This window comes from Mobula hypostoma, chromosome 20, assembly GCF_963921235.1.
Source record: "Mobula hypostoma chromosome 20, sMobHyp1.1, whole genome shotgun sequence".
Taxonomy (NCBI): Eukaryota; Metazoa; Chordata; class Chondrichthyes; order Myliobatiformes; family Myliobatidae; genus Mobula; species Mobula hypostoma.
This window is the reverse complement of record NC_086116.1, coordinates 53,924,770-53,952,705: the sequence shown is the minus strand read 5'-3', so window position 1 is coordinate 53,952,705 and position 27,936 is coordinate 53,924,770. Positions and strand designations below refer to the sequence as shown.

General features: G+C 40.7%; 1 protein-coding gene across 6 annotated transcripts in view; it reads right to left on the bottom strand.

The window, feature by feature from the left end:
- The window catches only part of shank3a (SH3 and multiple ankyrin repeat domains 3a), a 1,110,717-nt gene that overhangs the window by 643,427 nt on the left and 439,354 nt on the right, over positions 1-27,936 (bottom strand). For all 6 annotated transcript variants that reach the window (XM_063072946.1, XM_063072949.1, XM_063072948.1 and 3 more), the window contains one exon: positions 23,175-23,246. In XM_063072946.1, the coding sequence (XP_062929016.1) occupies positions 23,175-23,246 (72 nt within the window). The remainder of the gene's footprint in view (positions 1-23,174; positions 23,247-27,936) is intronic.

Genomic DNA, 27,936 nt, shown 5'->3' with positions numbered 1-27,936 from the left:
CTGTTCATTGATTAATTTGTACAATCTCCTGTAGCTGGACACCACTGACTGTATTATCCCTTTAACTACTGGCCGCAGGAATTATATCTTCAAAGTTTAATGGCAGCAGCAGGAAGAGCTCGCAATAGATCAATAGAACAGCCACATTGAAAGTGGGACTGCAGTTATACAGACAATTCTAATAATGCATTTCTGCAATCCAAACAAATGGAAATCTCACTCTTTATAGGACTTGAACAAAAAATGTTTGGGGTGATATTCAAAGCTGTTTTAACAAAATTAAAATATCAGTTAATAGTTTTCTTGTTTTTGATGTTCTATTTTGTCTATTGTGAAACATTTCTGCAGATGAGCTGCCTAAGGGAGAAAATGCAGTACGAGCTCAAAGAGTTCCAAATGAATTCCCTCTTCTTTTCACAACTGATGCAGAGTTGGTTAGTTAACATACACATAAGTCACAGCTATGAAGACTGTATGGGCCACCTTATGTGAACTTGTGGCACCCATTCTCCACAAGATTTCACGGGAGGTTCTGTGCAGTCGAAACAATGAGTGGGATTCTACATCAGTCACCTCCTGATGTACAGTGGATTCTGCTTAATCTGGGCAGAACCTTATTTGGGACATGTTTTAATGAACAACAAATCGAGAAAAGAGCTGGCATATTTGGGACAATATGCATTGAGACAGGAGACTGTTGCCAAACAGTTACTAATTAGCGTCAGTTACGTGCGCCTGTGTGGCCAGTAGACACTATATCGTGCTTAAAGTGAATAGCTTTTAAGTAGTGTCAGTTGCACGTGCTTGTGTTATTCATTTGGGCCAACTGACACCGAATTAAAAAGAAATACACACAAAATGTAGGAGGAATTCAGCAGTTCAGGCAGCATTCATTGAAGTGAACGAACAGTCAACATTTGGGAACCCAAGACCCTTCTTCAGGACTGGAAAGGAAGGGAGAAGAATTAAAAAGTAGTGATTTTTGACACTACTTAATACAGGAAGACAGTCTGTTATCTGCACGAGGTGTCTGTGCAGATTTTGTCCATTTACAATCAATCAAGTGAACACAGCAGTGTACACTGGATGAATTCCTCCATCAGTAACTATTAGAAACTAATACACAGTTTGATAGTAATGTAGTAATATTGGCAGTTAACTAATTTGTTCTGTATTTCATTTGAATACATAATTTGTAACTCAGTTAAGTAGTAGGTTGTCCTTTTTAAACTATTTCCATGAAACTTTGGCTATTTGGGCAGTCACTTAGTTGGGCCAAAATGTATTGGTCCCGATGTGTCCCAATTAACCAGAATCCATTGTACTTATTGTGACTTGACTCATAAGATTTGTGCTGGGGTTCAACTATTCATTGACCTTGATTGTGCTGTAGAATATGTGCTAAAATGATTTTAGTTATTTTCAACTGAAATCTGTGGGCATTAAACAGCACCAATTTCAATGAGCACCAACTGATTGCAACTGTTAAGTAAGCCCTGTTGCTTTCTATTTCTTGTGACTCAGCATCCATCAATTATCTACAATATGCACAATGCAGTGGTGCAGAGGAGGGGCCTGCAAATGGTGAATCGCAGGCACAGGTGGGTGGCTTTTCAATGACCCATGGCTACTCTAATTGAGACAATTACAAGTCATTTTTCAGCCTCCCTAACCTTAAATTTAAATAACAGTAACTTTTCACAAAACCATGAGCTAAGTTTGCAAACTGGTTATTGAACTGAATTGAATTGACTTTATTTCTTACATCCTTCACATGCATGAAGGAGTACAAATCTTTACATTATGTCTCCATCTAAATATGTAATGTGAAATCATAGTAATTTATAATAACTTATAATAAATGGAACAGTCAACGTAATATAGAGTTCACCCAAATCAGTGTGAGTTCATCAGTCTGATGGCCTCTTGATCCTGGCTTTTATGCTGCGGTACTGCTTCCTGGACGGTAGCAGCTGGAATAGATTGTGGTTGGGATGGTTTGGGTCCCCAATGATCCTACGGGCCCTTTTTTCCATGCCTGTCCTTGTAAACGTCCTGAACACAACTTCAAATGTGCTGGGCTGTCTGCAGCACCCTCTGCAGAGTCCTGCGATTAAGGGAGGTACAATTCCCGTACCAGGCAGTGATGCAGCCAGTCAGGATGCTCTCAATTGTGCCCCTGTAGAAAGTTCTTAGGATTTGGGGCCCATACCAAAGTTCCTCAGCTGTCTGAGATGAAAGAGGCGCTGTTGTGCTTTGTTCACCACACAGCTGGTGCGTACAGACCACATGAGGTCCTCAGTGATGTGGATGCCAAGGAACTTGAAGCTGTTTACCCTCTCAACCCCAGATCTGTTGAAGTCAATAGGGGTTGGGCTGTCTCCAATCCTCCCGTAATCGACAACCAGCTCCTTTGTTTTTGCGATATTGAGGGAGAGGTTGTTTTCTTGACATCACTGTGTCAGAGAGATGACTACTTCCCTGTAGGCCACCTTGCTATTATTTGAGATAAAGCCAATCAATATAGTGCCGTCGGCATTGAAATATAGAAGAAAATGCTGGCAATACATGCTGTGATGTACAAGAAGCAGCCTCTACTGAGCTTGTGCAGTCACAATATTGTAACCAGCATAGAGGAGTTTCTGATATCATGGGGCCCCAGGATATTAAAGGTAGTGGAATTGTTACTGGTAATAATGAATCAAACTATTAAGGGGAGACATGAAAAAGACCTGCCATTTACCAATACAAAATCAAATGATGGTAAAGTTGTTCTCTATGTGGGAATGACCCTTCTCTTTGTTGGAGTATTTTATGTGTGATGTAAAGTCTTAGGGCAAACTATTCGGAGATTTAACTTGGCAATCTGGACATTATTGCTTGTTTTGTTCTTTCTGTTCCTCACATTGTTCTGCTGTGAAACGGGCAGTAACGCCCCTTTTATAAGGCTGGCAAATGCAACAAATGATAATAGCGATGGGAATCTCTGAAGTGTACTTGAACTATAATTGATCCAATCATTGAAACCATTGCTTGAGAATCCTGATGATATTCTCTACAATCATCATAATGGCCCACTGCCTCCTTGCTACTTTCACCTGCACACAAAGGTGAGATGTGAGATGCCAAGGAGTGTACTTCCTGCTCTGGTTGGTATATTGGGACTCATCTTTGAGTCTGAATGTCTACATCACAGTTGTCACCAGCTTCATTAGGCCTATATGAATGAGTACGCGCCTTTGAAAACTTACCAGACATACCAAAACCAAAAGCCGGGGATGAACCAGGATATTCTAGTCTGTTTTGAGGACTAGATCTGTGGTATTTACGACTGGTGATTCAAAACTATAAAAGAAGTCCAGGTATGACCTATGCAAGGCAATTTTACAGGCAAAAAACAATTCTGATTGAGCTTAAAGACAGGATTGGATGCACGTCAGCTCTGGCAAAGGTTGGCAGGCTATTACTTCCGACAAAGCGAAACCTAGCATCGTGATTGGCAGGGATGCTTCGCTTTCGGATGAGCTCAACACCATTTATGCACACTTTGAAAAGGAGCATAAAGCTACACCTGTGTGAATCCCTGCAGCATCTGGTGTCCCTGTGATCTCTGTCGCAGAGGCAGATGTCAGAACATCTTACTAGATTGTGAACCCTCACATGGAGTCAGGCCCTGATGATGTATCTGGTAGGGCTCTAAAAACCTGCGCCAACCAATCTCTCACTGCTGCAGTCGCAGGTTCCCACCATCTTCAAAAGGGTGACAATCATACCAGTCGTTACTGAAGAAGAGCAGGGTAGCTGCCTCAATGACTATTGCTCAGTGACACTCACATCTACAGTGAATAAGTGCTTTGAGAGGTTGGTCATGGCTAGAATCAGAATCAGGTTTATTTTCATCAGTCTCTGTGGTGTAATTTGTTAACTTAGCCGCAGCAGTACAATGGAATACATGATAAACACAGAAAGAAAAAAAGAAACTAAATAAGGAAATCAATTACGGTAAGCATATATATTGTGACGTTCTGGGTGGGGCATGGTCGACAGTCTGCCCCTGCATTTCTAATGACCAGCACCGTTTACTGCTCTTGTGTTAAAATGTTTTCAAGGGATTACGGTGGGAAGTTCCAGTTCATTTATTGTTACATTTTAGCTTGGGTTGTACAGTTATTCGCTTGTGTATTTGTGGGTCACCCAAAATGTAACCGGGGTGTGTGATGGTCACCTCCCCCGTCGGCGTGAGACTGGTTGGGTTCACTCTCCAGGTCATGGTACCTGGTCTGTTTGTGTCCATCATAATAAAACTGTTGTTGAGTTAAAGAGCTTCCTCATCTGTCATTATGGACCAAATGCTCGCCACACTATGTATATCAAATAGATTAAAAGAGTGCAAAAACAGAAATAGTATATATATATTAAAAAACGTGGGGTTGTTCAATGTCCATTTAGGAATCGTATAGCAGAGGAGAGGAAGCTGTTCCTGAATTGCTGAGTGTGTGCTTCGGGTTTCTGTACCTCCTTCCTGATGGTAAGAATGAGAAGAGGGCATGCCCTGGGTGATGGAGGTCCTTAATAACGGATGTCGTCTTTCTGAGGCACACTCCTTAGAGATGTCTTGGATGCTATGGAGGCTAGTACCCAAGATGGAGCTGACTAACTTTACAACTTTCTGTAGCTTCTTATGGCACTGTGGAGTAGCCCTGCCATCCCTCTACCCCGCCCCCCCATACCAGACAGTGACCAACTTCTCAAAGTATTTCATCACTGTGCTACCGGGCGATAGTCATTAAGGCAGCTCATATGACTCTTCTTAGCTACTGGTATAATTATTGCCTTTTTGAAGCAAGTAGGAACTTTCGCCCATAGTAGTGAGAGGTTGAAAATGTCCTTGAATACTCCTGCCAGTTAGTTGGCATGTGTTTTCAGAGCCTTACCAGGTACTCCACCGTAGCCTGTCGCTTTGCAAGGGTTCATCCTCCTTAAAGACAGCCTAGCATTGGCCTCCAAGACAGAGATCACAGGGTCACCAGGTGCAGCAGGGATCTTCACATCTGTAGTTACATTCTCCATTTCAAAGTGAGCATAGAAGACATTGAGCTCATCTGGTAGTGAAGCATCGCTGCCATTCACGATATTAGGTTTTGCTTTGTAGGAAGTAATGTCCTGCAACCCTGCCAGAATTGACGAGCATCTGACCTCACTCCAACCTCACTGAGAATTGTCTCTTCGCTCCTGAAATAGCCTTCTGCAATTCATACCTAGTTTTCTTCTACAGACCTAGGTCACTCAACTTAAATGCCACAGATCTAGCCTTCAGCAGACGACAAACCTCCTGGCTCATCCACGGTTTTTGATTTGGGAATGTACATCAAGTTTTCATGGGCACCCGCTCATCCACACAGGTTTCAATGAAGGCAGTAACAACTGCAGCGTATTCATCCATATTAAAAGATAAATCTCTGAATACAGTCCAGTCCACTAATTCAAAACAGTCCTGTAAGTACTCCTGTGCTTCCCTTGTCCTCATGACTGGTCTTCAGTCTCTGCCTATACTCAGGGAGTAGAAGTACAGCCAGGTGATCAGACTTTCCAAAGTGAGGGCGTGGAATCTTGATGGTGGTGTATCAGTGGTCCAGTGTGTTGTTTCCTCTGGTACTCCAAGTGATTTGTTGATGGTAATTAGTGACTTCTTCAGGCTGGCCTGGTTAAAACCCCAAAATAATGGTGAAGGTGTCAGGGTGTGCTGTTTTGTGCAGGTTGATTCCATTGCTCAGATAATCTGGAGCCTGTTTGACACTGATCTGAGATGGAATGTACACCACTACCAAAATGATCACTGAAATCTTCCATGGCAGATAAAATGGACAGCACTTAACTGTGAGATATTGCAGGTCTGGTAAACAGAATTGGGACAGCACTGGGACAGTATATTCTGTGCATCGAGGGTTGATCATGAGGCATACTCCTCCACTTCTGCTTCTGAGAGACTTGACAGTCCTATCCTGACAGTGTATAGTGAACCTGTCGTTCTGAACCGCTGCATCCGGTACAGAAGGAGCTAACTAGGTTTCTGAGAAACAAAGAACACACATGGTCCTAATGTCCCTCTGATTCAGCACCCTTGCTCTGAGATCATCGATTTTATTCACCAGAGACTGCACTTTTGCCAGCAAGATAGTCGGTATTGAGAGTCTAAAACCCCGTTTTCTTAAATACACCTGTATCCCTAACCTGGAGCTACTTTTCCTATGTGCAATGTTGCAAAAAGTACGGCCAGAATTAGCATTGTTTCTGTTGGTTTTAAGCAGCAATAGTTTACTCAATTGCATTAAGACATCTTTATTAACTGTACAGACCTTGGAAGCAGTATCAGCTATATCAGGCTGAAACAGGAATATTTAATCACATGCATCAAACTGTGCTGCACAAGATCACTGTTCCCACAGAGCCCTGTAAGGAGAAATATCAACTCCTGCCTAAGCAAGGACCTGGACCCACTGCAATTTTCCTATCGCCATGTAGGTCTACAATGGATGCAAGTCCTGGCTCCCCACTCGGCCATGGATCACCTACACAATAGTAATACCTACATCAGCTCCTGCTTATTGACTATACCTCAGTGTTCAACAGAATCATAGCCTCAGTTCCAATCAATAAGCTCCAAAATCGGGGCCTTTGTACCTCCCTCTGCTACTGGATCCTTGATTTCCTTGCCCAGAGACCACAGTCTGTGTGGATCGGAGATACCATCTCCTCCTCTCTGACAATCACCACTGGTGCACCTCAAGGATTCGTGCTTAGCCCATTGTTCTACTCTCTCTACACCCATGTCTGTGTGGCTAGGTACAAATCAAATGCCATTTATAAATTTTCCGATGACACAACCATTGTTGTCAGCATCTCAGATGGTTATTGGAGGCGAACAGGATGAGATATCAGCTGGTTGAGTGGTGTTGCAGCAACAACTCTACACTCAACATCAGTAGGACCAAGGAAATGATTGCAAACTTCAGGAAGGTGAAGTGGAGGGGACACACACCTCTTCGAAGACTGAAGTTTTCAGACGTGCAAAGGGTGAGCAGTTTCAAGTTCCTGGATGTCAAAATATCTGAGGATCTATCCTGGGCCCAACATATTGATGCAGTTACAAAGAAGGTACAATAGTAGTTATATTTCTTTTGGCGTTTGAGGAGAATTGGTAGGTCACCAAAGACACTCGCAAATTTCTGTACAGGTAGATGAATTACGGAGAGCGTTCTAACTGGTTGCATCACTGTCTGGTATGGAGAGGCCACTGAACAGGATTGGGAAAAGCTCAGAATCAGAATCAGGTTTATTATCACCAGCATGTGATGTGAAATTTGTTAACTTAGCAGCAGCAGTCCAATGCAATACATAATCTAGCAGAGAGAGAAAAAATAATAATAATAAATAAAATAAAACATAATAAACAAGTAAATCAATTACATATATTGAATAGATTATTAAAGAATGTGCAAAAACAGAAATAGTGTATATTAAAAAAGTGAGGTAGTGTCCAAAGCTTCAAAGACCATTTAGGAATCAGATGGCAGAGGGGAAGAAGCTGGTCCTGAGTCACTGAGTGTGTGCCTTCAGGCTTCTGTACCTCCTACCTGATGGTAACAGTAATTAAAGGGGCATGCCCTGGGTACTGGAGGTCTGTAATAATGGACGCTGCCTTTCTGAGACACCGCTCCCTGAAGGTGTCCTGGGTACTTTGTAGGCTAGCACCCAAGATCGAGCTGACTAGATTTACAACCCTCTGCAGCTTCTTTCAGTCCCGTGCAGTAGCCCCTCCATACCAGACAGTGATGCAGCCTGTCAGAATGCTCTCCACAGTACAACTATAGAAGTTTTTGAGCATATTTGTTGACATGCCAAATCTCTTCAAACTCCTAATGAAGTATAGCTGCTGTCTTGCCTTCTTTATAACTACATCAATATGTTGGGACCAGGTTAGATCCTCAGAGATCTTGACACCCAGGAACTCGAAGCTGCTCACTCTCTCCACTTCTGATCCCTCAATGAGGATTGGTATGTGTTCCTTCATCTCACCCTTCCTGAGATCTACAATCAGCTTTTTCATCTTGCTCACATTGAGTGCCAGGTTGTTGCTGCGGTACCACTCCACTAGTTGGTGTATCTCACTCCTGTATGCCCCCTTGTCACCACCTGAGATTCTATCAACAATGGTTGTATCATCAGCAAATTTATAGATGGTGTTTGAGCTATGGCTAGCCACACAGTCATATGTATACAGAGAGTAGAGCAGTGGGCTAAGCACACACCCCTGAGGTGCGCCAGTGTTGAGCGTCAGCGAGGAGGATATGTTATCACCAATCTGTACAGACTGTGGTTTTCCGGTTAGGAAGTCGAAAATCCAATTACAGAGGGAGGTACAGAGGCCCAGGTTCTGCAACTTCTCAATCAGGATTATGGGAATGATGGTATTAAATGCTGAGCTATAGCTGATGAACAGCATCCTGACGTAGGTGTTTGTGTTGTCCAGGTGGTCTAAAGCCATGTGAAGAGCCATGGAGATTGCATCTGCCGTTGACCTATTGTGACGATAGGCAAATTGCAATGGGTCCAGGTCCTTGCTGAGGCAGGTGTTCAGTCTAGTCATGACCAACCTCTCAAAGCATATCATCACTGTCGATGTGAGTGGTACCAGGCGATAGTGTTAAGGCAGCCCACATTATTCTTCTTTGGCACTGGTATAATTTTTGCCTTTTCAAAGCAAGTGGAAACTTTTGCTCGTAGCAGTGAGAGGTTGAAAATGTCCTTGAATACTTCTGCTAATTGGTTGACACAGGTTTTTAGAGCCTTACCAGGTACTCCATCGGGACCTTCTGCCTTGCAAGGGTTCACTCTCTTTAAAGACAGCCTAACAGGGGGCGTCACGTGATGACGTGGGATTGAGACGTGTAAATTCAGCTCTCCCGCAACAAATCAGTAAAGTACCGTTTAAATAAAACAAAGTTGGTAAATATTTTTTGAAAACTATTTATAAACTTTGTAAGACTACTTTACGGTATGCCTCCTAAACTGCAACAAAAGAAGTCTGCTATTGCGAAGCAGCCGCGAGACGGGAAGAAAACAGGGCCTACTGCAACGATGGAGCCTCGGACTCAGGTTGGATCTCCTTCGGTAGAACAGGGAGCAATGGCGGCGGTAGCGGTTTCTCCGAAGAAGCTGCCGGAAATGCGCATGCGCAAAGAAGAGCGCATGCGCAAATCGACACAACTCAAACTACAAGAACCGACACCCTCTGCAATTGAAAATGACTCAGAGTCAGAACTGTATTCTGCAGAGAACACAGATGAAGAAGAGGAGGAAGAATTGGAAGCGAGTGGAAGTAAAGGAGATGATAGAGACATAAGAGAGGCTGTATTGCGATCAACGGCTGAATTAAGGAAAGTAAGAGAAGAGCTTAGAGATACGAAGAGATGCTATAATAAAGTTATGGAAAGACAGGACAAAATGGAAAAGAAGCTTCAGAAGATGGAAAGAGAAATGGGGCTTATGAATGATAGAGTGGAAAAAACAGAAAATGATTTGCATGTCTGGAACTCGGAAAGAAACCGACTCTTGGAGAAAGTGGACATGTTGGAAAATTTCAGTAGACGTAATAATATAAAAATTGTTGGTCTTACAGAAGGTATGGAAGGAGAAAAGCCAATAGAATTTTTTCAAAGATGGATCCCGGAGGTTTTGCAAATGGGAGAGGAGGCTCGATCAATTGAAATTGAGCGGGCACACAGCGCTTTAAGACCAAAACCAAAAGATGACCAATATCCACGATCGATTTTAATAAAATTCTTAAGATTTCAAGACAAGGAAAGGATTCTATAGGCGGCTGTTCGAGCTGCCAAAGATAGAAAAGGGCCATTGATAATTAAAGGGAAAAGAGTTTTTTTCTACCCTGATATAAGTTACGAACTTTTGAAGAAAAGGAAGAAGTTTAATCCAGTGAAAAAAACCCTATGGGAGCATGGTTATCAATTTATACTGCGTTATCCTGCAACTTTGAAGATTTTTTTGTCTGGTGGAGAAAAAAGATTTTTTGATGACTACCAGAAAGCAGAGCAGTTTGTGCAAGATTCTCTGAATATTCACCAGATACAAGAACAAACTCAGGAGAGCAGGATAGATTGAAGATGAAGATTGGGTTTAAGAATGGATTTGTTGGATTTTTGAAGCTGGATGAATGTATAAATATAGTATTAATTATATGAGGGGGTAAGAAAGGTTAATACTGGAGGAAATTAGCTGGGAATAATAATACTAATTTTGTTTTTATATATATATATATATATATATAACTTTTTTTGTTGCGGGGGAGCTGGAAGAAGCACTGATCGATTGCTACGTTAATCATGTGTGCAAGCGTGGCTTTTGCCGCGACCCGTAAAATGGAGGGGGGTAGTGTTGTGTATCTTTTCATTCACAACATTAGTGGGGGGTATTTTGTTTTTTCTTTTTTTTTTCTATCTTTTTTTTCTCTTTTTGCCTGGAAGGCTGGGGGGGGGGAACACATAGCATCATGGTGAAGTTTAAAGTGATTCCCCAAGGAACTATGAGAGTTGAGAAGATAAGTAATGTTTTAGATTGGAGTAACTTTGTTAAGAATAATGACTAATTTATTGAATTTTTTGAGTTTTAATGTTAATGGGCTTAATGGACCAGTGAAAAGAAAAAGAATCTTAACATATATTAAAAAAATGAAGATAGATTTAGCTTTTTAACAGGAAACGCACCTAACAGAAACAGAACATCAGAAACTAAAGAGAGATTGGGTGGGTAATGTTGTTGCGGCCTCATTTAATTCAAATGCGAGGGGAGTAGCAATTTTGATCAATAAAACGTTACCAATTAGGATACAAAATGTAATAACTGATTCTGCGGGGAGATATGTGATTATACATTGTCAACTTTTTTCCGAACTATGGGCTTTTATGAATATTTATGCACCAAATGAAAATGATGCAAAATTCATACAAGAAACTTTTTTGAATTTGGCGGATGCACATGAAAAAATATTAATTGGAGGCGACTTCAATTTTTGCTTAGACCCAGTCTTAGATAGATCAACCAAGGCTGTTATAAAATCGAAGGTAGTAAATCTAACTTTATCATTGATGAAAGATTTAAATTTGATTGATATATGGAGAAGAATCAATCCTAAAGAAAGAGACTATTCGTTCTATTCCCATAGACATAAAACTTATTCAAGGATAGATTTTTTTCTATTATCAATGCATTTTCAACACAGAGTGAAAAATATGGAATATAAAGCAAGAATATTATCAGATCATTCTCCTTTATTAATGACAATAATAATGGCTGATAAGGAAGAAGTGGCTTATAGATGGAGATTTAATTCAATATTATTAAAACGTCAAGATTTTTGTGATTTTATGAAAAAGCAGATTCAATTTTTTTTGGATACAAATTTTCATTCAGTGGAGGATAAATTTATATTATGGGATGCGATGAAAGCATATCTTAGGGGACAGATAATAAGTTATACGTCTAAAATTAAGAAAGAATATATGGCAGAACTAGATCTATTGGAAAAAGAGATTACAAGAATAGAAAAAGAATCACAAAGATGTATGTCAGAAGAAAAACGAAGACAACTTGTCAATAAGAAGTTACAATATAATACACTTCAGACATATAGAACGGAAAAAGCAATTATAAGATCTAAACAAAGGTATTATGAGTTAGGTGAGAGAGCACATAAAATTCTTGCCTGGCAGTTGAAAACAGAACAAGCTTCCAAAACAATAAATGCAATTAGAACAAGGGCAAATAAAATATCTTATAAACCTCTTGAAATAAATGAAACCTTTAAAAATTTTTATTCTGAATTATATCAATCAGAATCCCAAAACGATGTTAATGAGATAGAAAGGTTTGTATCACAAGTTTCTCTTCCAAAATTGAATTTGGAAGAACAGAGGGGATTAGATATGCCTTTTACATTAAAAGAAGTTGAAGAAGCTTTAGGATCACTTCAAAGTAATAAATCTCCAGGAGAAGATGGTTTTCCACCTGAATTTTATAAAAAATTTAAAGATTTATTATTTCCTCTTTTTATGGAACTAATACGTCAAGCAGAAAAAATACATAAACTTCCAGAATCTTTTTCAACAGCGATTGTAATAGTATTGCCAAAAAAGGACAGAGATCCTATGAAACCAACATCATACAGGCCTTTTTCTTTATTGAATACAGATTATAAAATAATAGCAAAAATTTTATCGAATAGATTATCTAAATATTTACCAAAATTAATACATATGGATCAAACAGGATTTATTAAAAATAGACAACTGGCAGATAATGTAACTCGGCTACTCAGTATAATTCATTTGGCACAAAAAAGGGATGAGAAGAGTATAGTAGTAGCTTTGGATGCAGAAAAAGCATTTGATAGATTAGAATGGGATTTTTTATTTAAAGTATTAGAAAAATATGGGTTAGGAACATCTTTTATAAATTGGATTAAAACTTTAAATTCTAACCCTAAAGCTAAAGTAGTGACAAACTCTCAAATTTCAACACCATTTCAGCTAAAAAGGTCAACTAGACAAGGTTGTCCACTATCACCTGCTCTATTTGTATTGGCAATAGAGCCATTAGCAGAACTAATTAGATTGGATCCAGATATTATGCGTTTTAGAGTTAACCAAGAGGAATATAAAATGTTCCTTATATATATATATATGGGGGGGGGAGGGTTAAGGGGGGGTGGGTAGATTTTATCTTTTCATGTATTCTTTTTGAAAATTCAATAAAAATTATATTAAAAAAAAGGCAGCCTAACATTGGCCTCTGAGACAGAGATCACAGGGTCATCAGGGGCAGCAGGGATCTTCACAGCTGTAGTTGTGTTCTCCCTTTCAAAGCGTGTATAGAAGGCGTTGAGTTCATCTGATAGTGAAGCATCACTGCCATTCATACTATTGGGTTTCGCTTTGTAGGAAGTAATGTCTTGCAGACCCTGTCAGAGTTGCTGTGATTCTGATGTTGCCTCCAACCTCGTTCTAAATTGTCTCTTCACCCTTGAAATAGCCCTCTGCAAATCATCCCTGGTTTTCTGGTACAGGCCTGGGTTGCCAGACTTGAATGCCACAGATCTGGCCTTCAGCAGATGATGTACCTCCTGGTTTGTCCATGGCTTTTGGTTTGGGAATGTACAGTAAGACTTTGTAGGCACACACTCATCCACACAGGTTTTAATAGACAATAGACAATAGGTGCACGAGTAGGCCATTCACTGTGATCATGGCTGATCATGTTTTAATGAAGTTGGTAACAACTACAACATACTCATCCAGATTCAAGGATGAATCCCTGAATACAGTCCAGTTAACCGACTCAAAGCAGTCCTGTAGGTGCTCCTGTGTTTCCCTTGTCCAAACCTTCTTGGTCCTCTCTAGTGGTGCTGCAGTCTTCAGTCTCTGCCTCTTCTCAGTGAGTAGGAGTACAGCCAGGTGATCAGACTTCCCGAAGTGAGGGCGTGGAATAGCACGGTAGGCATTCTTGATGGTGGTGTAACAATGGTCTAGTGTGGTGTTTCCTCTGGAATTGCAAGTGATCTGTTGATAGTAATTGTTTAGTGATTTTTTTTCAGACTGGCCTTGTTAAAATCTCTCGAAACAATGGTGAAGGCGTTAGGGTGCGCTTTTTCGCGCATGTTGATCCTATTGCTCAGATCATCTAAAGCCTGCTTGACATTGGCCTGAGGTGGAATGTAAACTACTACCAGAATGACCCCAGAGAATTCCCGTGGTAAGTAAAAAGGACGACACTTTACTGTTAGATATTGCAGGTCTGGCGAGCAGAATTGGGACAGCACTGATACATTTGTGCACCAAGAAGAGTTGATAATGAGGCATACTCCTCCACCTCTGTTTTTGAGAGCTGCGGAAAGTTGTAAACTCTGTCAGCTCCATCATGGGCACTGCCTCAAAAAGGTGTTAGCCATCATTAAGGACCAGAACATGTCTTCCTCTCATTGCTACCATCAAGGAGAAGGCACAGGAACCTGAAGATGTACACTGAACGTTTTAGGAACAGTTTCTTCCCTCTGTCATTAGATTTAGGAATGGACGATGAACCAACAAACAGTACTTCAGTATTTTACAATACTTCTTGCAATACTTATTTTATTTAAGTTTTAATATACAGTATACTTATTGTAATTTATAGATTTTATTATGTATTGCAATGTACTGCTGCGGCAAAACAACAGATTTCACCACATTTGCCAGTGATATTAAATCTGATTCTGAAATGTAGCCAGCACAATGGACTGCCTCTGAATGAAAGAATCAATGTGAACTTATGGGTGAATTGTACTTATTATTAAGATCACCTGGCAGTGATCACAAACAATATGTAAGTTAGACATCATATGGAGCAGTTAACACAACATGGCTAGTTCATTATTCTTTGACTACTTTGAGGCTACAATCTAGCAAATTGGCATATCTGGTCTGCTTTTCACTCTCTAATCAAGTTTGAATAGTGTTGTCTCCTTTAAGTAATTAATGCAGTGGAGTGATCGAAACTGTTAAACCCACAATTTTTGGAAAACTTATTAGTCTTCAACTAAACATGGGCAAAATAAAAATCCTATTGTTCCATGGGAGTCTATTTTCAGAGCAAGTGAGTCCAATAACTTCTCCTCCAACTCAAACACAATGCACTAATAATTAAAGATCCTTTTTACCAACACAGTTGTGCGGGCTCAGACCAGATTTTCAATATGGCTCAAAATTTTTGTTGGGTGCATAATTAAAGTGCAGTGTTGCAGGCAGAAGGCAAATAACCGTACAACAGCTAAAAAATTATCTCATAATCTGCAAATTCTTGTTAAACAGATGATTCAATATTATGAACCAGCAGCATGAAACACATTGTGATGTTGCAATTGAAATTGCTCTTAAAATTTTGTCCACTCATGTATTGATTTTGGAAGTCCAGTTATTTCCCTACCTAAGTAAGTGGCATCTCTTGAACAATGGACAATTGTCACCGTAGCTGGAAGAAGCTGTATTAAAAGGGAAAGCAAGGCAGCACAAGAAAGTATTCACCTACTGAAAAAGTTGTGAAATTCATCCATCCTCTATGGAAGTTCTCAGTTCTGTCTCTGCCATATCTGTTCTCTGGATGAGGCTTTCTATTTTAGAACATCTGAGTTGTCCTCTATTTTCAAAGTACAGCTTTCCATCAATTCTGCATCTCCTCCATTCCTGTACATCCGCCCTCACCTCATCCTTCTGCTGTCAAAACAGGGATAGGGTTCTGTTGTATTTATCTACCACCTTTCGAGCCCCTGTATCCAGCACATTATTCTCTACTGCTGTGATGAAGCTAAACTCAGGTTAGAGGAGTATCACCACATGTTCCGATGGATAGTCTCCAATTTGAAAGCAGGAACATTGATTTCTCTAACTTTTGGTAATTTCTCCCCCTCCCTCCGTTTTCCTTTTCCATTCCTCATTTTGGTTACCCTCACACCTCTTCTCATTATTGGCCCATCATTTCCCCCTAGTTGCCCCTCTGCCTCTCTTTCTTTCAAGGTCCACTGTCCTCTCCCATTAGATTCTTTCTCCTTCATCCCTATACCTTTTCCACCTATCTCTTCCAAGCTGCTTATTTCATCCCTTCCCCCACCTTCTTGTTCTGGCTTCTCTCCCTTCCTTTCGGGTCCCGATGAAGGGTCTCAGCCTGAAACACCGCCTGTTTATTCCTTTCCATAAATGCTGCCTGACTTTCTGAGTTCCTCCAGTATTATTTTATGTATGTTGCTCAAGATTTCCAGCATCTGCAAAATCTCTTGTATTCGTGAAATAAGTAAGCTTGCAGTATAGTCATACTCATAGTCATACTTCATTAATCCCGGGGGAAATTGGTTTTCATTACAGTTGCACCATAAATAATAAATAGTAATAAAACCATAAATAGTTAAATAGTAATATGTAAATTATGCCAGTATATTATGAAATAAATCCAGGACCAGCCTATTGGCTCAGGGTGTCTGACCCTCCAAGGGAGGAGTTGTAAAGTTTGATGGCCACAGGCAGGAATGACTTCCTATGACGCTCTGTGCTGCATCTCGGAGGAATGAGTCTCTGGCTGAACGTACTCCTGTGCCTAACCAGTACATTATGTAGTGGATGGGAGACATTGACCAAGATGGCATGCAACTTAGACAGCATCCTCTTTTCAGACACCACCATCAGAGAGTCCAGTTCCATCCCCACAACATCACTGGCCTTACGAATGAGTTTGTTGATTCTGTTGGTGTCTGCTACCCTCAGCCTGCTGCCCCAGCACACAACAGCAAACATGATCACACTGGCCACCACAGACTCGTAGAACATCCTCAGCATCGTCCGGCAGATGTTAAATGACCTCAGTCTCCTCAGGAAATAGATATGGCTCTGACCCTTCTTGTAGACAGCCTCAGTCTTCTTTGACCAGTCCAGTTTATTGTCAATTCGTATCCCCAGGTATTTGTAATCCTCCACCATGTCCACACTGACCCCCTGGATGGAAACAGGGGTCACTGGTACCTTAGCTGTCCTCAGGTCTACCACCAGCTCCATAAAATGGGTGCCAGAATATCAAGCCATTTTTTGGAAATGAACAGTACAATTTTGGATGAGCTAGCTCAGTATGAAGTTTGGAAATCGGTAACATGACTTGAAATTTGTTATGTGCCCTCCAGTCTTAGCCCAAAGAAATTGCTCCACTCCAAACTCAAATTACCACTTTAGAGATGTTGTCTACAAAGGCCACAACGTGCTGATTCAGTCCATCCACTGAATGAGGCATTGTCCAAGCGGAACAAAAGAACATTTATCCATATGCTCAGCTGCTGGCTGGAGAATGTGACCCTCCACTAATCACTACCAAATCTACTTTCTAAAAAAAATGCATTTGTTTTCCACTCTCTCCCTCTCCTGATGGACAAAGCATAACACTAAAGCTTTCATATGGTATACGGATAACATCATTCTACTCTCAGATGCTGTTGAATCCTGGTTGTCTATGTTTTTCTTGCTTAGGTTATCAGGGTGTCTGCACTTTGACACATCAGTCACAATTTCTTTTGCAGCATTTAAATACAAGGCATTTAAAAATAAGCACAAGTAAAGCACAAGTCATAGTTTGGTTAATGTAATAGTTCAGCAGCTATATTCCATTAGGAGTTTGAGGAGATTTAGTACGTCGCCTAAAACACTCAGAAATCGCTACAGATGTACCATGGAGCTCATTCTGACTGGCTGCATCCCCAACTGGTATGAGGAAGCTACTGCAGAGGGTTGAACTAAGATACAGAAACTAGTAAAATTAGTAAGCTCCATCATGGGCACTAGCCTCTGTAGGAGCCAAGACATTTTCAAGGAGCAGTGCCTGGAAAAGACCTGCCGTCTTCTCATTGTTACCATCAGGAAGGAGGTACAGAAGCCTGAAATACACATTCAGCAATTCAGGAACAGCTTCTTCCCCTCTGCCATTAGATTTCTGAATGGACATTGAACCCATGAACCTTCCCTCATCACTTTTTTATTTCTGTTTTTACACACCTTATTTAACTATTTAATATCCATATATAAACTTACTGTAATTCACAGGTGTTTTTCTATATTATGTATTGCATTGAACTGCTGCTGCAAAGTTAACACATTTCATGACGTGCCAGAGGTAATAAACCTGATTCTGACTCTAATCATTGGATCATTGGATGACACTGATCTGGCAAGCCCTACTGATCTTTCATACGTTGGTCATGTTTAATTCCAAACTGGCTGAGATTTAAAACTTTTTTGCTGATTGACAACCCATGAATCTTGCCAGGGCAGGAAGATATTTGTAAAAGTAGTATGTCCAGATCGTACCAAAGTATTCGTTTCTACACTCAAGTCTTCAACAACACACTGCCAGCTTCTTCTCTACATTCAACTTTTACCGGATTTAACATTATTAACAAATCTTGTAGATACAGTCCCATTCAATTAAGTTGCTGGATGATTCAGAGTTAAAGGGTCCAAACCCTATAAAATGTTTGGAGTTTCTGTTAAATTAGCTATTGACAGGGCCAACATGACGCCCTGATTAGACACACCCTCCTGCCCTTCATATTTCAGCATTCTACAAGTTCCCCCAGCACTCTCCGGTTCACTCCATATCCTTAACCAATTCCCGAAGTATATTCCCACGTGAACCCAGAAAACATGCCCTTGTGTTTTACCCCCAACTTCACTGCCCTGAGCTCCATCAGACTTCTTCCAAATGAAACAGCCCGCAGATTGTAGTTTTTCCAATTTAATATACAATATTTCTGCTTATGACAGGCATTTGATTTAAGCCCACCAGCTCAACCGTGATTTCTAATCATTTAAAGTAGTAATTTTCCATCAAATTTACTGTATATGAAAAAATAAAGACCAACAAAATGATAGGTGTGGGACGTATGGACACCTCAAGCTGCAATGCCATTGAATTCAAAGTTCAAAGTTTAAATTAAAATTTATTAGCAAAGTACATATATATTACCATATACTGCCTTGAAATTTGTTTTCTTGCAGGCATTTACAGGAAAAAAGAAAAAAAAAATCAGAATATCATGAAAAACTATATATAATCAAACAAAAACAACCAATATATGAATGAAAAATTGTGCAAATAAAAAAGAACACTGAGAACAAGAGTTGTAGAGTCCTTGTTGGTGAGCCTGTAGGTCATAGAATCAGTTCAGAGTAGTAGTGATTAAAGTTATCCACATGTTTAAGATAATAACTTCCTGAACCTGTTAATGTAGCTTCTGTACTTGCTGCCTGATGGTAGCACCAAAAAGAGGGCATGACCTAGATGCCAGCTGCTGCTGCTTCCTTATAGTAGCACTCCATGTAAATGTAATCAGTGATGGGGAGGGCTTTGTCTGTAATGAATAGGCCTGTATCCACCATTTTCTCTGGCCATTTCTGTTCCTGGGTATTGGTGTTTGCACATCAGGCCCTAATACAATCAGTAAGGAAACTCTCTGTTGTGCATCTATAGAAGTTTATTAAAGTTTTAGATGATATACTGAATTACGCAAGCCTCTAAGAAAGTAGAGAATATAAGAAAGTATAGCTGATCTGATCTCAATCTTAGTTCCAATTTTTTACCTGATTCCATAATCCTTTAATTTACTAGACAAAAAAAAATCTTTATCTTTGCCTTCAATATATTAAGTCTCCACATTTCTTTACAATAAAGATTTCCATGGATTTATTCTGAGAAAAGAAGTATCTCATCTCTGTCTTAACAAGGCGCTCTTTATTCTGAAATTATACCTCCTCCTTCTCGCTTAGCCGATGACACATAGTTCCTTTGAACCATCTATTATGGTATATCATTCAAATGCTCAGTGCTTCCTTCTGCTGGGTTCCAATAAGCATAATCCAATCTGATCGACCTTTCTTGTAAAATGATCATTACAGTAAGCTTTCAACAAGGCCTTGTATGGTAATCTAGTCCAGGAAGGTAAGGCACAAGGAATCAGTACTAACACACACAAAATGCTGCAGGAACTCAGCAGGCCAGGTAGCATCGATGGAAAAGAGTACAGTCGCCATTTCGGGATGATACACTTAGGCAGGACTGGAGAAGAAAAGATGAGTGGAGTTAAAAGATGGGGGAGGGGAGGGAAAACACAAGGTGATAGGTGAAACTGGGGTGGGGGAGGGGGAGGGTAAAGTAAAAAGCTGGGAAATTGATTGGTGAAAGAGATACAGGGCTAGAGAAGGGGAGTCGGGTAGGAGAGCACAGAAGGCCATGGAAGAAAGAAAAGTGGGGAGGAGCACCGGAGGGAGGTGATGAGCAGGAAAGGTACTAAGGTGAGAGATGGAAAAGGAGATAAGGTGAGGGAGGGAAAATGAGATGGCCATGGCCATCCCTCTCCTTCATTATCACCCCTGCCCTTTTCCCTCTCTCACCTTGCCTACTCATCGCCTTCCCCTGTAAATGCCCTGAATAGTGGGAAGTTCACATCTACAGTTGCAATAGTGGGAAGTTTACATCTGCTGTTGCAATATTACAGATTGCCAGGTATGATGTCGTGGCCATCACTGAATCGTGGCTGAAGGATGGTTGTAGTTGGGAGCTGAACGCCCAAAGTTACATACTGTATCGGAGGAATAGGAAAGGAGCCGAAGGGGTGGTGTGGTCCTCCTGGTAAAGAATGGCAACAAATCAGTAGAAAATGTGACATTGGATCCAAAGATGTTGAATCCTTGTGGATTGAGTTAAGAAACTGCAAAGGTAAAAGGACATTGATGGCAGTTATATACAGGCCTCCCAACAGTGGCTGGGAGGTGGACAACAGGTTACAACAGGAAATAGAAAAGGTGAGTCAAAAGGGCAATGTTATGGTAGGTCGATTGGGAAAATCAGATTGGTAATGGATCTTAGGAGAGTGAGTTTATTGAATGCCTAAGAGATAACTTTTTAGAGCAGTTAGTCATTGAGCCTACTAGGGGATCAGCTATACTGGATTAGGTGTTATGTAATGAACTGGAGGCAATTGTAATTTTCTGTCCATTGGAACATCGAAGAGTGCTAGGCAGGAGCAGATTTCTGAAGAACGGTAGTCTGGTTTGGGTGTTTTTCAGCAGGAGCTGCAGAGCGAGGCACAAGGGAAGATGCTGCAGTATGTTATTTGAAGGAGAGTCCCCGTTGTAAGAAGCGCTTTGTGCAAATGATTGGCTCCATGGAGGAAGTACCAACACTCCCAAGGGAACCAGATCATTCTAGATGATCTTTGAGGAAAGTCGGACCATGGCAGATACTTTCAAACAGACTGTGGGTTCAGTGTGTAAGTAAGCTATACAGCCAACTACTCCAGAAACGAGCCCCAGTGTTTATGTGCACATTTAGACTGCTTTAACTATAATGGGCACTTCTAATTTTGTTTCTTTTCTCTGTTTGCAAAAGTTGAAAGTTTGGTAAATATATTTCTTTTGTAGTTTTATGCTGATGTACAATCTGTTAATCTTCAGGTTAATGATAACTTGGCATGTAGCAGTATTTACACAGCATTCACTACAATTCATGTTCCTCCCTGGAACATCCCACCTTTCCTGTTTGCTTGACCCCAAGTCATACCAATCCGAGACATACATTGCTGATGAAAGGTGGCCTTCTCACTGCTGAGCCGCATGGCTTTTAGCAGAGATAGCTAACGAGCCATGTTTGTATATGTGCCCAGTGAGAGGGATGCATTTACTTTTAGCAAGGTGCACAAGTATGAAGTTGTGATGTAATGACATATACTATTCACGTAATTTTGCATACAACCTGTAATGAATTATTTAAACAAACAAGAATGCTTCAAACAATAAATTTACAATATTACTCAAATATTACTGAAATAATAAATACACAGCAATCAAGTACTGAGGTCAACACAAAATAATCTGCAGATGCTGGGGTCAAAGCAATACTCACAACATGCTGGAGGAGCTCAGCAGGTCGGGCAGCATCCGTGGAAAAGATCTGTCGATGTTTTGGGCCAGAACCCTTCGTCAGGACCCTTCGTCCCTTCGAAGGGTTCCGGCCTGAAACGTCGACAGATCTTTTCCACGCTGCTGCCCGACCTGCTGAGCTCCTCCAGCGTGTTCTAAGTACTGAGGTCAAAAGTCAGATGATTTATCAAGGTGACCACATCCCAATTTTGAATATAATTTAAAGACCTTTAGTAATATGACTCCTCAAGCATTGTTACAAGGAGTAACAATTTAAGCTGTTGTAAAGGTGGAAATTCCTGTCTCAAAACATCTTGACTCTGGAATTTTCTACTCCAGAGTGCTGCAGATATAGAATCATTAAATTTATTCAAAGTGGAGATTGATAGACATTTGACACAGAATCACCCGATTCTTCCTGCTGGAAAGACACCACTAAGTCACAAAAATGGAACAAGTAAACATGGCAAAGGTCTGCCTGAAACAAAGCCATTGATCAAAAAGCACCAGTATGGTATATCATTTGACACAAAGCTGTAAAAATTGTTCCCACATGCAAGATGAGATCACCAATTCTGAATACTTTTTTCTAAGAGGAAAATGAATGTTTGTACTCAAATCTATGAAGAGAGAAATGCAAGACCTGCATATGCACATCACATATAGAAGGTAAAATCGATGTATGAAAAAGATTGTGAATCATTCTAGTAGTAAAAAAGAAAAGCAGAAAGATGACAAACAACTTGTGATGTGTGCAGATTCATGGGAGCAATAGAGGAATTTATTGTTGACCAGATTGTGCTTGGACAAAGGTCCGATGTATTCTCTTCACGGTTGATGCTTTAATTATATTTGCTCAATCTGACAAATTGATAAATTAGCATAGCGTATGACTGCATGGAATCCACTCTCATAACATTAGCACTATCCACCTTTTTATGGAACAGCAGAAAATGCTTGAAAAACTTAAGTGGCTTCTGGGTAAAGCAAAAGCAGCCCACACCAATGCAAACTGCGGTCTCTGGTATTTGCTTCTACTCCAGCACAGCAACTGATAAACCACTAAATAGGAACAGTACTGCCAATAGCTGGAATCTGAAACTTCAATAAGATAAGGATACAGGGAAAAAAAGTAGTAATAACCTTCCTTTTACATCAAGACAGTTCAGGAAATGCCATCTTTGACACCAACATGAAAGATAGAAGGCTACAGTCGTCAAACAATTGTCATGAGTTACATCCAATGAGGTGAAAGCATTAGATACCACAAAAAAAAACATCATCTGGGGTAGGTTGCAAACTATGAAACTGGCAGTGCACAGTCCTGGAGATGTTATCAATTTGATATTTGTGCAACAAACACAAAATGCTGGAGGAAATCAGCAGGCTAGGCAGAATCTATGGAAAAGAGTATAGTCAACAAATTGGGCCAAAACCCTCCATCACATCTGAAACGTCAACTATACTCTTTTCCATAGATGCTGCCTGGCCTGCTGAGTTTCTCCAGCATTTTGTGTGTGCAGCTAGGATTTCCAGTGTCTGCAGATTTTTTTCCTGTTTGTAATTTGATATTTGTGATATTTGTACTTTTGTTAACTTCAGAACACGGGCAGCACCTACCTTTGTGTGGAGTTTGGCTAATTGCTTCTCTTCTATATGACTCTGGTTGTACACTCGTTTCTTATATCGGAACTGTAAAGAGAAGACAAGAGAAAGTCACATGATTAAGGGAAGCTAAAGGTATAATGAATCAAATATTTTTCAACCCAGAGAACCAGATGTAAAACTGAAAGCTGTGCAGTGCACTTCGTGAAATGCTAGGCTTTCATTCATGGGATGGAAACTGAAATTCAGCCCAAGAAAAATTTGCTCATGTACACTCTGATGAGATCATGGTTAATTACATTTAGCATGTAATATAGTGCATATGGATTTCAGCAAGGCATTTGATAAGGTACCCCTTGCAAGGCTTATTGAGAAAGTAAGGAGGCATAGGATCCAAGAAAACATTGCTTTGTGGATCCAGAACTGGCTTGCCCACAGAAGGCAAAGAGTGATTGTAGATGGGTCATATTCTGCATGGAGGTCGTGACCAGTGGTGTGCTTCAGGGTTCTGTTCTGGGACCCCTTCTCTTTGTGATTTTTATGAATGACCTGGATGAGGAAGTGGAGGGATGGGTTAGCAAGTTTGCTGATGACACAAAGACTGGGGGCGTTGTGGATAGTGAGAGGGCTGTCAGAGGTTGCTGCAGGACATTGATAGGATGCAAAACTAGGCTGAGAAGTAGCAGATGGAGTTCAACCCAGATAAGTGTGAAGTGGTTCATTCTGGCAGGTCAAATATGATGGTAGAATATAGTATTAATGGTAAGACTCTTGGCAGTGTGGAGGATCAGGGAGATCTTGGGATCCGAGTCCATAGGACGCTCAAAGCTGCTGCGCAGGTTGACTCTGTGGTTCAGAAGGCATACGGTGTAATGGCCCTCATCAATCATGGAATTGAATTTAGGAGCCAAGAGGTAATGTTGCAGCTATATAGGACTCTGGTCAGACCCCACTTGAAATACTGTGCTCAGTTCTGGTCGCCTCACTATAGGAAGGATGTGCAGAGGAGATTTACAAGAATGTTGCCTGAATTGGGGAGCATACCTGATGAAAAAAGGTTGAGTGAACTTGGCCTTTTCACCTTGCAGCGACGGAGGATGAGAGGTGACCTGATAGAGGTGTACAAGATGATGAGAGGCATTGATCGTGTGGAGAGTCAGAGGCTTTTTCCCAGGGCTGAAATGGTTGCCACAGGACGGCACAGGTTTAAGATGCTTAGGAGTAGGTACAACGGAGATGTCAGGGATAAGTTTCTTTCGCAGAGAGTGGTGATTGCATGGAATGGGCTGCCGGCAACGGTGGTGGAGGTGGATACGATAGGGTCTTTTAAGAGACTTTTGGATAGATACATGGAGCTTAGAAAAAGAGAAGATTATGGGTAACTCTAGTAATTTCTAACATAGGGACATGTTCGGCACAACTTTGTGGGCCAAAGTGCCTGTATTGTGCTGTAGGTTTTCTATGTTTCTATGAATCCCTGAAAAAACACAAAATAAAAAAAATCAAAGGATGAATACTAGCATTTATGTATAGAAAGAAGTCATTTAAAACACATAAAGATTGAGTACAATGGAATCAGCAATCCCCCAAAAAGTACTTGCATAGATACCAACTGCATCTGCCTTTTCATTGGCTATGTGGAATGATGTATATTCAAAGTTGACACCAGTGCTCTCCAACAATTTCTCTGCCACATTGATGACTGCATTAGTGCAGCTCATGTCCTCATGCTCAGCTCACCAATCTCATCATCTTTGCCTCCATCTTCAATACTTTCCTCAGATTTACTTGGTCCATCTCTGACACCTCTCTCACCTATGTTGACTATACCTCTACCCACCCTGTCACTTTGTAAAAACGTTCTCAATTTTCTCCGCCTCTGCCACATCTGTCCTCAAGATGAGGTTCAAGTCCAGGACAACCGAGATGCCCTCTCCTTTTCAGAAATGGAGTTTCCCTTCCATCCCTATTAATGCTGCCCTCACTTGTATTTCTTTCATCTCCCACACATCTGACCTCATTTCATCTCCACCTGCAGCTGAGAATCTCCTTCAAAGCCATTAGCTCCTATTTTTAACAGACAAAGATAACCTTTATTTATCATCACATAACAACTACTATCCATTCTGTTTCAGAACATAAAACATAGAACAGTACAACACAGTACAGGCCCTTCAGCCCATAATGTTGTGCCGACCCTGTAGCAGACTCTAAGATCAATCAAAACCCTTCCTCTCACATACCCTCCATTTATCTTTCATTCACCTACCTATCTAAGGGTCTCTTAAATACCCCTATGGTGCCACTCCTGGCAGTGTGTTCAAACATACCTACCAGTCTCTATATAAAAACCTGTCCCTGACATCTACCTATACTTTCCTCCAAACACCTTAAAGTTATGCTCCCTTTTATTAGCCATTTCTTCCCTGGGAAAAGTCTCTGCCTGTCCATTCTATTTATCCCTCTTATTATTTTGTATACCTCTATCAAGTCACCCCTCATCCCCCTTCTCTCTAAAGAGAAAAGTCATGGCTTGTTTAACCTATCCTCAAAAGTCATGCTCTCTAATCTAGGCAGCAACCTGTTGGATCTCCTCTGCACTCTCTCTAAAACTTCCACAAACTTTCTTACAATGGAGTGATCTGAACTGAACACAATTCTCCAAATGCGGTCTAACCAGAGCTTTATGGAGCTGGAACACAACCTTGTAGCTCTTGAACTCTGTTCCCCAACTAACATACACCAACACAATATGCCTTCTTAAGACAAATTGCTTGTCTTGTAACTTTGAGGGACCTATGGATGTGAACCAGATGAACTCTTTGTTCCTCCACACTACAAAGGATCTTGCCATTAACCCTGCATTCTGTCTTCAAGTTCAACCCTCCAAAGTGAATCACTTCACACATTGATGCATTGAATTCCATGTGTCACTTCTCACCCTAGCTCTTCATCCTATCAATGTCAAGTTGTAATCTATGACAACATTTTACACTGTCCACAACACCATCAGTCTTCATGTTATCTTTCAAACTTCCATTTCCTCATCCAAGTTATAATAAAAATCCTAAAGAGCAGGGTTCCCAGAACAGGTCCCTGTGGTTACCGACATCCAGGAAGAATACCCTGCAACTACTACCATCCTCTGTCTTCTGCGGGCAAGCCATTGCTTTGAACTCTTCACTATATTTTGCTTCCTCAAAGAATTCAATTAGGCTCATGAGCTATGACCAGCCCCTCACAAAGCCATGTTGACTATCCCCAATCAGACTATGCTTCCCACATGCTTGCAAGCTTGTAAGTCCTGTCTCTAAGAATCCTCTCCATAGTTTGCCCACGACTGAAGTAAGACTCTCTGGTCTGTAATTCCAAGGGTTATCCCTATAACTATTCTTGAATAAAGGAATAACTTTTGTCATCCTCCGGTTCACTGGCATGACTCCTGTGGCTAGTTAGGACACAGGGATCTCTCCCTTTGCTTCCCATAGTAACTTGGGGTATATCTTGTCTAGCCTCAGGGACTTATCCATCCTAATAGTTTTCAAATTTCAAATACATCCTCTTTCTTAATGTTGACATGTTCTAACATATCAACCTGTTCTATTCATCAAGGCCTCTCACTGATGCATACTGAAGCAAAGTATTCATTAAGGACCTCCCATACTTCCTCCAACTCCAGGCACATGCTTCCTCTTCTATCCCTCATCAATCCTACACTGATTCTAGTCATGCTCTTCATCTTCACATATGTGTAGAATGCCTGAGGGGTTTTCTTCATCTGACTCATCAAGATCTTCTCATGACTCCTAGCTCTCCTAAATCCATTCTTAACCTCCTGCCTGGCTACCCTGTAACTTTGAAGAGCACTGTCTAATCTTTGGTTTCTAAACCTTAAATATGCTTTTTTCTTTCTCTTGACTAGATGTTCCACCTTTCACAGTTCCTCACACTGCCACCCTTTCCCTGCCTCAGTGGACCTCTTGAGAACCCCATGCAAGTGTTCCCAAAGCTACCTGCACATTTCCCTGAGTAGATCCTTTCCCAATTTATGCTTCAAATTCCTGCCTAACAGCATCATAATTACCCCTCACTCATTTAAGTACATTCCAATACCATCTGCTCCTATCCTGTCCAAGGCTATGCTGAAGGTCAGGCAGGGAGTTTTGGTCACTGTCTGCGAAATGCTCACTCAGCAAGAGATCTGATTTGTCACCTAACGTGACTCATTGCCTTGTACCCAGTTTTCCCAGAAGTTCAATTAGTTCTAAAAATGTTACAATAGAAAGAGTAGAAGGGAATAACAGTTGAAATGACAACATCCAGTTGGTATTTTTCTGGAATGCATGATCTAAGAAGAACACAGGACAACAGAAGATCATTGCTTTTTTTCCCCACTAGCATTGAACTTTTTGGGTATAAAAACAGAAAATGCTGTAACCATTCTGCAAGTCAAGTAGCATCTGCGGAAAGAGAAACTGAGTTAACATTTCAGGTCAAAGATCCATCATCAGAACTGAGCAAGAGAAAAAATGGTCATTCTAATTTGCAGAGAAAGAGATAATAAGTTTGGAGAAAACAAAGAGAGCATCTTTGATAGAGTAAGCTCAAAAGTATCGTGGGGGTAATTATCTGGACAAATGGATTAAAGAGTGATTATAGTTTTTTTGTCTTTATCATGCGTTGCCAATAGTAGAGATATGGGACATGCCCTGCAGGCAAGACTAAACTAATAGAGTTAAACTGAGCCAAAAGCCCAAATGGATGATTTACAGAAGAA